The sequence below is a fragment of the Lepisma saccharinum genome, chromosome 10 (genome assembly GCF_977018435.1).
Source record: "Lepisma saccharinum chromosome 10, izLepSacc3.1, whole genome shotgun sequence".
Classification (NCBI taxonomy): Eukaryota; Metazoa; Arthropoda; class Insecta; order Zygentoma; family Lepismatidae; genus Lepisma; species Lepisma saccharinum.
In genome coordinates, this window is record NC_139238.1 from 72,830,902 (window position 1) to 72,845,145 (window position 14,244).

The following is a 14,244-nucleotide window of genomic DNA, read 5'->3' on the forward strand; positions in this document are numbered from 1 at the left end:
GCCAGGTTTAGAACTCTTAGCAAGTTAGTTTTAGTGAGTGCTAGCAGCTGGATGTGCCCCGCACCAGACCCGTTTATATTCGGTTTGATAGGCTCTCTTAGGGATATTCACGATTAAATTTGCCACCGGAGCGCTAGTGTCACTTCCAATACGACCGCTGCACGTAGGAAACATTCTTTGTTTAAGTTCAGTTAGTAATACGTAGTAGTAGCGTGTGGTTGAAGAAACGTTGAAGTTACGTGATATTTTTAAATACAGTATTAATGTGTTTCAGGAATCATAACGAAGGTAAAGCTGTATACTGAGAGTGAAGCATTTTATTATGATTGGCAAAAGAACACAGAAAACGCAGACGAAACTAATATATACGTGCTAGTCCGTCAATGCAGGGTTGTTTAAGGTCCAGGAAGCCATACATTCTAATGGGTTCTATTGGGTCGCGCTGCAGGACCGGAACCTTTTTATCTCGTACAATACAGATTCGGTCCAAGTTGCGAATTGTTTCATTGGAAGAAGGTTCCTGGACCGTATTTAAATTCATCCAGAAAAAAGGTCCCTGGACCGAATTGAAATACTTTAAACATAAAAAGGTCCTTTATGGCCTACAACTCATTTACACTTGCTGATTTTCTCTCCTAGAAGGGAATTGAATTTATTTACAATTCCTGGATCTTTAACATCCGTGCTTCAAAGCAGTGCTGTATCATCTGAACCTCATGTTGTAAGTGGGGCTCTCGGAGATGATTTGAAAATAAAGTTCTAGTGAGAAAAAAAGTCGTCACCTGTACTTGCAAAGCTGGTGCAGGAGGATAATTCAAACATCGTTGCAGTTGTCTTTAATTCTCAGAGACAGTATATTCATTGATTGATTGATTTGGTGTTTTAAGTTCACTTTATGCACAGTAAGGCCAATCGGGACTGGACCTACAGTTTAAAGTGGTTGCCTCCACTGGTATCTAACCAGGGACCTCTTGATTACAAGGCGACGACGCTACCACTGCGTCGTATACTTCTAGTTCTTGTTGAATGAATGAATTAGTTTTTAAAATTGAGTAAGGAAGTTTGTAACACATTTTATTTTCTTATTCGGAGCCTGTCCTCAATTTTTATGTAGTTAATGGGCTAATTGAGAGAAGTGGAAGAATAGATGAGGAGGTAAACAGAAGAGGACAAATGGGTGGTGGACTATATCAATGTGTTCGAAGATTAATATGGAACAGGGATGTACCTATGAAATGCAAGAAGGTAATACGTATATAACACAAACTATGTGCCAATAATTACGTACAGAGCATAGTTAGACAATGACAGAGAGGGAGACAAAAGAAAGATGCAGGCAGTGGAGATGAAATTTTTAAGGAGTATATTGGGAAAGACTTGAAGGGATAGAATAAGGGATGAGGAGATCCGACAGACAGTGGGGGCTGGTGAAGCTTCAGGACAGGATAGATCAGGCACAGATGAGATGGTTCGGATACATAAAGAGGGTGGATGCAGAAATACTGCCAGTAAGAGCTTACAATGCACAAGGAGTGGGAATAAGGCCAAGGGAGAGACCAAGATGTCGGTGGAAAGAGCAGATAGCGGAGAGTGTTAGGAGAAGAGGACAAGATTGAACACCGTGGAAAGAGAGGAGTGGTGGAAGACCAGGAAAAAATGGAGAGGCTTCACTTCTATGCCGACCCAGCCAGAGGTAGGAAACGCCAAAGGATGATGATGAATGGGCTTATCCACGTATTGCGTGAAGAATAAAAAAGTCTATGTGCTGATGTATACAAAAACTCAATCACTCAATCAAATTATTGGTCAGGCATAGTAAGTTTGACGCGCATGGCTCAACAGCCCTCTGACGGCCAGTGCAAGCGGCGTTTCCATTGGGTGACGCATCGATTCCCATCGCCGCTGTTTCCTGACTTCGACCTCCTATGTCCAAGCAGCTTCCCAATTGTCTTCACGATGCTGGGTCAACAATGACATTTTTGGGAGATCCACGAGGATCGAACCAAGGACCGTTCGCACCAGAGGCGAGGGTGCTGACCATTTGTTTACGCGGGAACCCTAGTGTATCGAATCAATGTACAACTTTCCCAAAAGCTATAGGATGCAGACAAAGTCAGGGTAGCCAGGGGTAGAAAAATACAGGGCAATAATACAGAAATATAAAATCTTCACCTGGCGCCTGAATTTTCCAATTCAGCGCTAAAAAATATCGTTTTAATACTGGGTGTCCGAATTGAAACGCCCTAATTTCAAATACTTATAATAAACATAATATACAGCAAGAACATTGTGGTAGGTTGTACTTGGTATATGGTAGCATAGCTGTGGAAATTTTAAGTAGGTAATGAATATTAAGGATTCGTTTATTTTGTACCGTTCCAGGGGGTGAAAAGTGAAAATGACAACCAATGCTGAAAATGCGCAAACTTTGTGGTGGTACGCAGAATTGGGATCCATTATTGCAAGAAATCCGTTCGTACATAAATTTTGGGAGAGCAATCTCACGTGACGCCGTACGAACGGATTTCTTGGGACTTTGTGCAAATGCATCTGCAATGTGCTGAACGTTTTCCTCTGATGTTGGTGATCGGCCAGCACCATGCCTCTTAGCGACAGATCCTGTCTCTAGAAACGCTGCTTTCCACGCCTTGATTCTCTTGGCACCTGTGATACTCTGCACGAAACCGTCGTTGAACTGCAATAATGGATCCCAATTCTGAGTACCACAACACAGTTTTTCAGCATTGGTTGTCACTTTCACTTTTCACCCCCTGGAACGATACAAAATAAATGAATCCTTAATATTCATTACCTACTTAAAATTTCCACGGCTAAGCTACCATATACCACCTACCACACTGTTCTTCCCTGTATATTATGTTTAATATAAGTATTTGAAATTAGGGCGTTTCAATTCGGACCCCCTGTATTTCTAGTTCGTTTATGGAAATTTCCATTTTTTAAAGAATAACGATTACAGTAGTCCTATGTGCTTTTTAATGTTTTCTGTATTACGCGTATTGATATTGAATCAGAATAATAAACATGCCATTATATTTTTTTAACTGTAGCTAGCCGAATTTTAGAACCTGTGGTGATATGGTACAGTCGGCCGCATATTATGATGTATTGCGTAGTTATTCATGCTGTTGCCATTTTAGTCTTCTATAGGAAGGCCACTCTTGTGCAAGAATTAATTACTTTTTATCCAATTTTGTATTAATTAATAAATTAAATGTTTTTAGATTATATTTGAAAATGTGTAGTTTTATCTTAGTTGGATTCATGGCTATCTTTGACCATATTTACCAATAATAATAATAATAATAATAATAATAATAATAATAATAATAATAATAAAATCTGGTTCCTGAGAAAGAGGGGCTGAGGGTAACAATATCACCAATAGTAGCTTAATAAAAAAACTTACTCTAGACTTCTTATCGCAAACTGGCTTCCTCCAAAGGCTGTGACGTTGGTGAAGATGGCCTCAAAGTTGACGGCCCTGGTTCCCTGTTGGAGCTTCACTTGCGGCAACACCAGGGGATCGTAGGACGGCAGATCTAGTTCTGGTATTCCTGTTAATTTTACAAAGAAAGCTTATTAGAAAGATGGAATGTAAGTGTGAGTATTACGTTTGTTTATAAAAAGGGTAGCTTGGTGGGCGAGCGCGTGAAGTGGTCGGCTTTCGACCTAACATAAGTTCCTGAGTTGAAATCCCAGCATGGACGTAGTGTTCTTTGTCCCTTCGTCATTTTTATTGTATTATCACTCATTTTAATCGTTGTGATTAGCCAAAAGTGGCAGAAAAGCCATGCTAAATAAAAAAATACAATACAAAGAGGATTCTGAAATGCAGTTTTTGGGCATTCCGGCGTTAAGTGTGTGACATTTTACACATAAAATTTAAGGTTCTAGATATGAGATTGCATTAAAATATACATAATGAACTGATATCGTAGAATTATGAAGTGATTTGTGGTGTCTGCTAACAAATAAAAAAACTTGAGTATGATGACACAGACTGAAATCATGAAAAGCATTAACAAAAGTATGTGTGACATTTTAAAAATGTAACAAATTTTGACTTCATTTGTTTGTGAAGCATATATGCTGCTGATGATAGTAACTTTTATTGGTGAAATGTGTAAATTATATACATTCACAAACATCTAAGCTTTAATGCAATTAAAAACATTAATAATTTCCATATTAATTCGTTCTTAACGTGAGGTAAGACCACTTTTCGTGGACCCTTTTCGAGCTGACATCTGATGCAATTCCAGCCAGCTCCTTGTCTTGAGTGATAGGTCACTGAAGGTGGTGGGGCGAGGGGAGGGGAGGGGGGTAATAGACCAATTAAATCGGTCAGACGAACAACGTTGTAACCAAAAAGAAAAAACACAGAAACAGCAAAACTATAAGCCATGTTTCTTTGTCTTATATACGTTATTCCTCAAGCAGGAAGTTCCACGGTACAGAAAACTCTTCCATCTGTTCTATTCTAGGGTGACCACATTTTCCGAAACGAAAAGCAGGACATCCATGGATGCATACGGACGGGGTGGGGGGGGGAGGGGGGAGGATTGCAGCTGAAACTAAAAGAGCACAGGATCAAGTGCAACCCCCTCTCCCTTTCTTTAGCAAAGGAAAGGTCATGTCTCTTGAAATATTACACAATTCTCTTTACTTTGCTTTCTTCTTGATTTTATTTTATTTTTATTATTTAACGTCGCCTTTCTGTCACTTTTGGCAAATTTGCAACAATGAGTGTGAGTGATGATATGATTAAATTCATGAATGGACACTCAAAAACAACATCCATGCCCAGGCCGGGATTTCACCCCAGGCATCCTAGCATTCAACCACTCCACCACGGAATACCATTAATTGAAAATGCACTAACAGTTTCACAGAGGTAAACAATTCGTGTGGATGTTTTGCAGGATATTTCGCAGGACGCTGTTGTAATATACAGTACGGACGCGATAAGAAGCGGCGTGCAATCAGAACGCAGAACGGCAGAACGTGACCAAATTCTGTCTCCTCGTTGGCCACGTTGCCACGTTGCCACGTTCGCACAAACACACGGACAGGCTAGTCAGCTGTTGGCAAGCTCGGGAAAAAAGCGTCACGCGAAATTAAGCACGTACGTATCAGTATGCTAATATATGTTATTTCCGCCGTAAAGTGATAATCTAACGAATCTAGAAGTTTGAATCTGAAGTTTCTTGTAGGACGTTAACTTCTCGTGTGAATTTTACATTCTGGCAAGCATGAAACATTTTATCTTCCTGCTCTACACAGCAACCGAAAACCTTCACTGAAAGAACCTTTGTTGTGTTTTTATTATGGTATATTGCAAGCATCAGCTACCGGCATCTTTTTACTTATGTTGTATCGTATCACAATTACCAACAAAAGAAAATGCGTCCTGTTTTATGAACAACTGTGGCAAATCGTTCTCCTTTGATTTCATGCCGCCTCTCTTTGCCTTCTTTGTCACGCCGCGGTTGTTGAAGCTTCAGAACGTACAAATGAAATGTATTTCTTGAAAATTAGGGCGAATTACGTATAAACAAATTACGTACAACTTCATTTCATAAACACGTTTTTAAAATGTATTTTGCGGAACGTACAAAAATTCACCTCTAAAACAGAATTTCACAGAACTGAGTTACTGTATTACGGAGAAGAATTTATACGAACAAATCAATTGTGTGTGAATTGATTGATTGAGTTGGTGTTTTAAAGTCCACTTTATGCACACTACGGCTAATCTGGAATGGACCTACAGTTGGAAGTGGGATCCGAACCACTATGTGCCTCGACAGGGTATCAAACCCAGGACTACTTGATTACAAGGCAGACAACACTTACCTTACCACTGTGCCATCGGGGAGGCACATGTAGGTGTGTGAAGTGAGATAATTTGGGAAGCTATATGAGAATACAGGCTCTGGCAATACAGAGTTCAATAAATTACAACGAAACGCTTGGCAATTGCTCGATTTCCTTAACATTAATGATACATTTGGTACATGTGTTATTAATGCTTTGAGCTACCTGTATGTAAAAACATAAAAAATGAATGAAAGAACAGAAGTAGTAGTTAAAGAATCAGTTGCTTTTGCTTACAGGCTACCATTGCAGTGGCGCTATCCCAAGATCATCTTTATTGTTGGTTGGTAAAGGAACATCTTCATCTGAGCTACTACTGTCACTGCTGTCTTCCCGCCCAAGTGAAATTATACAATCCTCCATTTGCTGCTCTTCAACTCCCACCTTTTCCCATGCTTCGGAAATCTTCCTTGTGTGTTCTATAGCCGAACGCCACCTATCTGCTGTCACATCCCCGATAGCCTGTTCTGTCAATTGCAAAATTTTAGACGGTGTAAAAGGTGGCAAAGTGTTCCTCTGTGCTACCAGCCCTTTGACCTGTGCCCAAATAAGTTCGATGAGAACAATGGAAGCATGGACGTCCGCAGGATTTTTTCCAGGGAGGGGCAAGCAAGGTATTTTTTTCCAGGGGGGGGGGGCAAAAAGGCACATTTTCCTCAAAAATAGTGTTGTTCCCTAAAGAAACATTGCTTAAATTTGAATTTATGGTGTTCATGCAATAATTAACACATATTATTGTGGCTAAAATGAAAATATATGTGTGAAATACATAATTTTTGGTTGACTTTCATGTTCCAGGGGGGGGGCACGGCCCCCCCCCCCTTGCCCCCCCTTCCGGACGCCCATGAATGGAAGTGTCCCGTTGTTGACTGTTTAACCAGATGTTTAATCCTACACGTGTTTCTGTGGGCTCGCGAAAATCCTGAAGTAGGTCAATCCGGCAACAGCGCGTCGCTACCAGAGTGGGTGGTCCCACGCCGCTTGCGTATTTTGGAGCAGCACCGCAGACAGCAGGACATGACCCTAAAAAGAAGGACTATCCTGCGACCAGGACGTCTGGTAACCCTAATCTGTTCATATAACGTGCCTCTCTTATATTCTACAAGCCAAAAGCATTTTTTCTCCCATTTAATGTCTCTGTCTGCATAATTGTTGGTTACAATATTGTTCGTGTGACCGATTCAATTGTTTCAATGGAAGAAATTATGCGGTCCAGTGTTCGCTTTTCGAATAATACATGGCAGTGGCGTCGCCACTGGGTGGGCGAGAAATAGTCTGAGCCCACCCAAATAGAAAAAATACACCTATATATTATTTAGATTACGCAAAGCAACAAGCCGGTGAAGAATTGTAGTATAAAGCACACAAAGCGGCCTCAACAATTGACTAACATTACTTCAAAAATGAAGAACGTTTCTCCATGTCAGTTGGTTTCCTTTCATTAACGTGCAAAATATAAACATGTAAACAAAACGTAATTGTTCCGCGGTTTAGAGATGCCGCAGTGCTCTTTGTCAATTGGTTTGCATTCTTGATTCACTGGTCTGCATATTAACATCAACTTTGAATTGTTTTTGGTTTGATACGTGATTTTTACTGTTTAAGACATGCTGATTTAAAAAATAATAACAGTTTTCTCCTATCTCGTAAGAATTTTTTACAAATTGATGCGTAAAATTTACAAATGTTCACTCATATTATGTAATATATGACCCCCTATCGGATTTTTTTTAAAAAAAATAGCTTACTAAACTAAATATTAATATTTCTTTTCATATGGAAACACAAAATAAACCTTTAAAAGCACTAGAAGTGCGTAGTCAAATGCAAAAAAATAAAAATTTATTATTTGTGATGCAGTTACAGTTTATATGCAGTTTTTTTTAACACTAACAAAACTTGAATACGTACATACAAAATATCTGTAATAATTGCATTCACGAACAAACATGCTCCAATACAGAATAACACATTGATGCGTGGGGGAGGACCTTCATGAAACGTCGCTCCACCTTGGAAAATTCCTAGCGCTAGGCCATAGCCATGACCACCAAACCAGAGCCCACCTAAAAATATTACATCTGCCCTTGAGCCCTACCCAAGAAAAATTTATGACGACGCCACTGGTACTTGGTGACTAGCTTTAAGTAAGATAAAAGCTCAAGAAAAAAAATTCACCCGGACGAATTGCCCCGTGTCCCTAACGCTAAATCTGCCAATGTATAGCTACACTAAAACATGGAAAGAAAGCTCCAGTATTTAGTTCACTTCATAAAACACAGAGTGTGCTCTTGATTCATTTCAGAAAGAAGAAACATTCCATCAACACATTCTTTCTCCTTAAGATCGATTTTACACATGTTATTTTTGTATTCAAAATATTCTTAATCGTAACACAGCAATAGTTGTGTACGTAATTGTTGGATATGTAAATTTTGTTCTCTTAAATTAATATCTATGTATATATTCAAGATAGATTCTATCGTTATTCTGTAGTCTTGTGGAAATACCATATGCGTGGAGAATTTAATAGCTAGTAATTGATTCTCGGTTGATTTGCTTTATTTTACTTCGCCTTTCTGCCACTTTTGGCTAATTTGCGAAGATGGGGATGAGTGATAATATGATGAAATTTATGAATGGAAACACAAACATCCATGCCCAGGCCAGGATTCGAACCCGGGACCCCTGGCGTCGTAGCGCGATGTGCTAACCACTCTGCCACGGAAGGGACCTCATTGAACTAAGGTGCCTGAACCCAATATGACCTATTTGCTGTTTCCAAGTAGATACATGGTTAATTCAACAGATGACGTTAGTATGTCACTTAGACTGTCCGAATGCCGTGATTGAACCTGATAGCTGTACCTATAGTGCTGTAACTTGAGGACAAAGAAACGAAAAAGCTGGACCTCGATTTTGTTATTAATTACTTACTACATCTTCCAAGTGATATATGTTCATATCTCTAATTCATATCATGATAGCTCATAATTTGTACTTTACAACAATGAACTTAGTTTACACATTAATCTAAAGACTTGTTTACAACGAAGGAAAAAAGAGCAGTATATAAGATAGACCCAATATCGCCTACATATGAATATATCGTAAAAGACATGCGCAAATATGACATTTGTTGCTCGTATGTTCACGTAGTGTGTGTGTAGGAGTCACTAAGGGTGATGAAGGACCTTTCATTTGCCTAGATTGTGATGTGTAATCCATGGTCTTCTGGTGACAAGTTATGACACGTCACTTCCTTATTTATTGGTTCGTTACGATGCTATTTCTTGGAATAATCTTATTACACCGTTATGTAAATAAAGCGTAAGTGTATCAATGTACTTCTCTACCAATAAAAATAACATTGTGGTACTTTCTTTACGATTTCTGTTGCATATTTTGATGTGAAAGAACAAAATATTATATTACTAGGCACTTTTTAACAAAATCTTCCCTGGACCCATGTTATTATTTGGAACTGACTCCAATTTTCAGTAAAGTCCAGAAATGTTCCCTCTTTTGAATCTTGCTATTAGATTTATCTTTCCAACTTTGGGTACCATTCGAAACAATAGCAAAGCTTAGGTAGGCCATATTGGGTTCAGGTACCTTACTAAAAGTCGCCATCATGGGAAGTAGCAGCTGTTTTGGGAAATGTTTTGCCCATATTTTATTTACTACTGCAGTTACGGAAAAACGTTTTAACAAAACATATTGTACTTGATAAAATGATGCTTTTTTGGATAATGTCCAATTAACATTGCATGTTAATAAGGAAGCATTGCCAGTAAGACACTAACATTCAGGGAATGTTTGAATTGAACTATTACAGTATTTTGGTGGGTCTGCCAGCGCATAAAATGTTTTCTTCATAGCGCTTGTAGTTTGAGATAAATCACTGATAAATGAGTACTCTAAAAGATGGAATAGCCTGGACAACAGTTGTATGTTCTGTGCATAGTAAAGATTAAGATCTTAATGAACTATACAGTAAAACCTCGTTAATCATGACCCCGATAAGCCGGACAGGTAAAAAAAGCAGAATCCAAGGTTTTAAATGTGGCTAGAAGACAACAAGAGAACTTCCCAAAGGAAAGGCAGTCAACCACTGCTGAAATTCTGTTTCCCGCAGACTTTGTACTGTACTGTATAGTGTATTTAGGCCTATGCCCTTTAAATACACCATAATAAACGTGTTTTGTTGCTACAAACTGAGTTTTAATGCACTTTCGACTGTTCTTTTAGGTTATTTCAGTTAATCCGGACTTTCGTTAAACCGGTCAACTTATCCCCCATTAGTCCGGATTAACGAGGTTTTACTGTATTTCCTAATGAAATCTGTTGACCCACAATCAATGGCAGTATAATTTTCAATACCATCGAAATAAAAGAACATGAGATCCCCCCCACCCGTACTTAGCGTGTAACTTAAAAGGGGGGAACAAATTGGAATATATTTGTTACATTGTAACCATTAATTTATTTATTTACTTAATTTATGTACTTAAAGTTTCAGATACAGTGGTAGAAGACCATTTTATACTGAAACTGTGCAACAAGAAAACAAAACCAACAAAACAAGACAATATAATATGGCTGAGAAAAAAATGTTACACGTATATTCTTAGCGATTGTCGCAAACTGTGTTCTGACAAGAAAATATCAACATTTACAGGCAGGTTATTATATAAGCGGGGGAGCCTATAGTAAAGAGACCGCTGTAGAAGAGAGAGCCTTGTAGCGGGAATGTGAAAGAGCTTTACGTTGCGGGTTGACCGTGTGGGTACTCGAGTGCGCGTCAAATCTCCTGCATATGGCGATAGCCAATAGCAGTGCACTCCAGCGGTGCCATGTCGAAATCTCATACGGAAAAGAGACAGCGTGATTGAGCGAAACGCCTCGTCACTGAACTAGGCAACGCCGCAGGTCTGTGATTCGCTGGTGCTGTTCTGCCGTTCAAGGCCATACGCAGGAGATTTGACGCGCACTCTAGGACATGAAATTAGTTCGGTTTTAATTTTGCCGTTGATGATTTTGTTAAAATATTTCAATGTCTTCTAGTTCGTGACGAGTGTGTCGTGACGGGAGATGTCTGAGAGAAGGTATTCATTCTATGGCGAGGAAAAAGCTGAGGACAGAATCAATCCTGGATAGATTAGTTTTAGAAGCCATAGTCCAGATGGGAGAGCAGTATTCAAGAATTGGGGAGATAAAGGATTTGAAAAATATGCTAATGGATGATTGGTTTTGAATTTCAGTGAACCTGTACAGAAGACCAAGGAGACACATGGCTCGTTTAGTAGTATGCAATGTGCTCATTGAAGTTTATATTAGTTTTTCGTCGATTATAACACCATATCTGCAACGGTTAATGCAATATGGGCAAGAAATCGAAACTTATCCGCCATTTTATAAAATGGCGGCACCATAACATTTTCGATTTTAGGGAACTTTAATATGTTCATTAGGAACGCAAGAACAAAATTTCTGCCAAATTTCTTGCTTGTATGTACTAATTATTTTTTACTCAAAAACCTATTTTTAGCGCACTAGTTGTTCTCTTCCACTTCATGCACACCGAACAAAGTTAATAAAATATTGTGTTGTTGCACTACTTACCCTTTAATAAATAAGGCTTCAACGCATACACGGAGCTATTAACGCAAGCGTTCAAGTCAGGGGCGTTCCTGTTGCACACCCTGATGTAATCAGCTGAAAAGAATAAAACAAAATATTTTTATCTGAACAGGAATACATTTTCGTTTTATTAATATAAATGCAAATTTTGTACTTTAACAGTTTAAGTAAAGTTCCTTGTTCGTATACCAGGAAGAAGCTTTTCTGTAATACGAGGTCTGTTCAAAAAGAAGCTGAACATTTTCAAAACGCTCCCAGCGTTTCTTTCTCTGTTGGAATGCGCACTGGAATAACGTTTTTTGGAATAATCTGCAGAATTTTTTCTATAATCTCTTCTATCGGTGTCCTTTCAGGGTGGATTTCATGTTCGGAAACAGAAAGAAGTCTGTGGGTGCCAAATCAGGAAAATAGGTGGGCTGAAAGGCAACAGTTATGTTATGTACAGTTTGGCACTATTCAAGGGTGACGCCCCGGGCAGTCGCTCTGGTCGCCCGGCCCTTAAGCCGCCCCTGTGCTAAGCGGCAAGAAACGTGTTGAAGTTTGTTTCAAGTTCACTTTATTCACAGATAGATTAATAGGGATTGTATCTACTGTTTAAAGTAAGATCCGAACTACCACGTGCTTCCAATGGGTATCAAACCCTGGCAAGGATGGGAAGAAGGAAGAGATAGGAACTGAAGAGAAGAGATAAAAATAGAGAAGGAATATAGAGAGGAGAAGAGTAAAGCAGAAAACAGATGAAGAATAATGGAGAGGACAAGATAAAATAAAGAAGTAAAAAAGAATAGAAGAGAAAAGTGAAAATATATGAAGAGGAGAAACGAGATCAGAATTGGAAATTTGAAAACAGGAAAAAAATGAGAGAAAATAAGTGAAGAAGATGGAAGAGAAGTGTAAAGAAGAGAGGAGAATTGAAAAGGAAAGAACATAAACAAACTGAAGACAGGTGGAGAGAGAGAATATAGTGAAGTGGAAAGAAGAGAAAAGAACTGAGAGGGACAGAAGAGAAGAAGAAAGGAGAAAAGATAAGAGAGGAGAAGAGTAAAGCAGAAAACAGAAGAAGAAGAATGGAAAGACAGAGAAAATAAAGAAGTGAAAAGGGAAAGAAGAGAAAAGTGAAAATATATGAAGAGGAGAAACAAGATCAGAAATGGATATATGAAAAACGGAAAGAAAAGAGAGAAAATAAATAAAGAAGATGGAAGAGAAGTGAAAAAGAGAGGAGAATTGAAAAGGAAAGAAGATAAACGAACTGAAGACAGGTGGAGAGAGAGAACATAGTGAAGTGGAAAGATGAGAAAGGAACTGAGGGAGAAAGAAGAGAAGAAGAAAGGAGAACAGATAAGTGAAAAAAAAGAGAAGCGAAATGGATAATGAGGGAGAGTGCAGGAGTCCTGGATTCGATTCCCATTGGGAACCCACCATAATGAATGAGGTCAACTGGGGAGCTGCCTGAAAGCCAGATAAATGCGGAAATGTATTTCTCTCTCTCTCTCTCTCTCTCTCTCTCTCTCTCTCTCTCTCTCTCTCTCTTTCTATAGCTCTCTGCGCGGAGTATCCAAAGTCGTCCGCAAAGATACACATCGTCAACTCTAGTCGGAGCTTTATTTTACTTCTTGTGCGCAGGGGGCAAAGAGGCAGTTGCTCCCCACCTTTACATTTTCGCTCAGAAATTCAATGTACATGGATTAAACCGTCATTATGAGGTATGGAGCGGATTTTTAGGGAATAACATATTTTCTCTGTTGCTTCAGAAGTCGGCCATACTCGGTAGAAGTGCGGACGGTGGTTGCAATGTGAGGTCTTATTTCACATAAAAATACAATTCTACTTTTAGCACATAAGGAAAAGATCATGAAATGTAGTGCATATTTTAGACAAAATAAAGTTTCCGGATTATTTTGTAAACGCATATTTTGGAGTTAATACATAAAACAGACTAGATACTTGGCGATACTTCAAGACTTACTGATAGATGTTTACAAAACGTTTTAGGGTTCCTATCTGCAAATCTAGGATTTTTGTGTGGTGTGATAAAAAATCAAAAAACTGGAAACTTGAACACAACTGCTTTGCGAAACAGTGAAGGGCGTTAGGTGCAGTTGAAAGGAGATTGAACACTCAAAGCATGCAAGTGCTTTGAGACTAATTCCGAAGTCTGAAAATAACACGGGACGCCTAATAATCAGCTCTATATTAATAAGAAATAGTTAGTACAGTGAGATCCATGGGTATTACCGTGCAAATTGTCCATCATCACGTTCGCGCACTTTATTTGACCCAATAAGAGCTTCAAGAATTAAAAGAAAACTCAAAACAAGCTGATGACAACTTTTGCAGCAGCATACATAAATGTCTATCGCTTAATATCGCATAGGATGTAAGAAAAAAATTAATGAAAATAGTCATGGACTATTTGCACGGTAATACTCATGGATCCAAATGTATGAAAAAAAGATGAAGCATTTTCAAGCCGGCAAAAAGTTCCAACGAACGAAGGAAGACTTTACTTCTTGTGCTGTTGGTTGTATCAGTGACAATGTAGAAGTGTTTATCTTGTAGATTTAAACAAAATCGCAAATGTAAAATATGTGGTTTTGGTATTTTTTTTGTAATGGGAATTTTTATGGAACAAGATAGTGATGTTAAATTGTCCACATCTACGCCAACCTTTATGTACAAGGGTTGGATAAAAAGTAA

At 38.7% G+C, this 14,244-nt stretch overlaps 1 protein-coding gene across 1 annotated transcript in view; it reads right to left on the bottom strand.

Annotated features, from left to right (window-relative positions):
* LOC145993943 (protein takeout-like) overlaps positions 1-14,244 on the bottom strand; it is a 107,337-nt gene that overhangs the window by 35,980 nt on the left and 57,113 nt on the right. Inside the window, exons 2-3 of the mRNA XM_083129910.1 lie at positions 11,527-11,619; positions 3,431-3,578 (exon numbers count right to left, since the gene is read on the bottom strand). Coding sequence (XP_082986036.1) covers positions 3,431-3,578; positions 11,527-11,619 — 241 coding nt within the window. The remainder of the gene's footprint in view (positions 1-3,430; positions 3,579-11,526; positions 11,620-14,244) is intronic.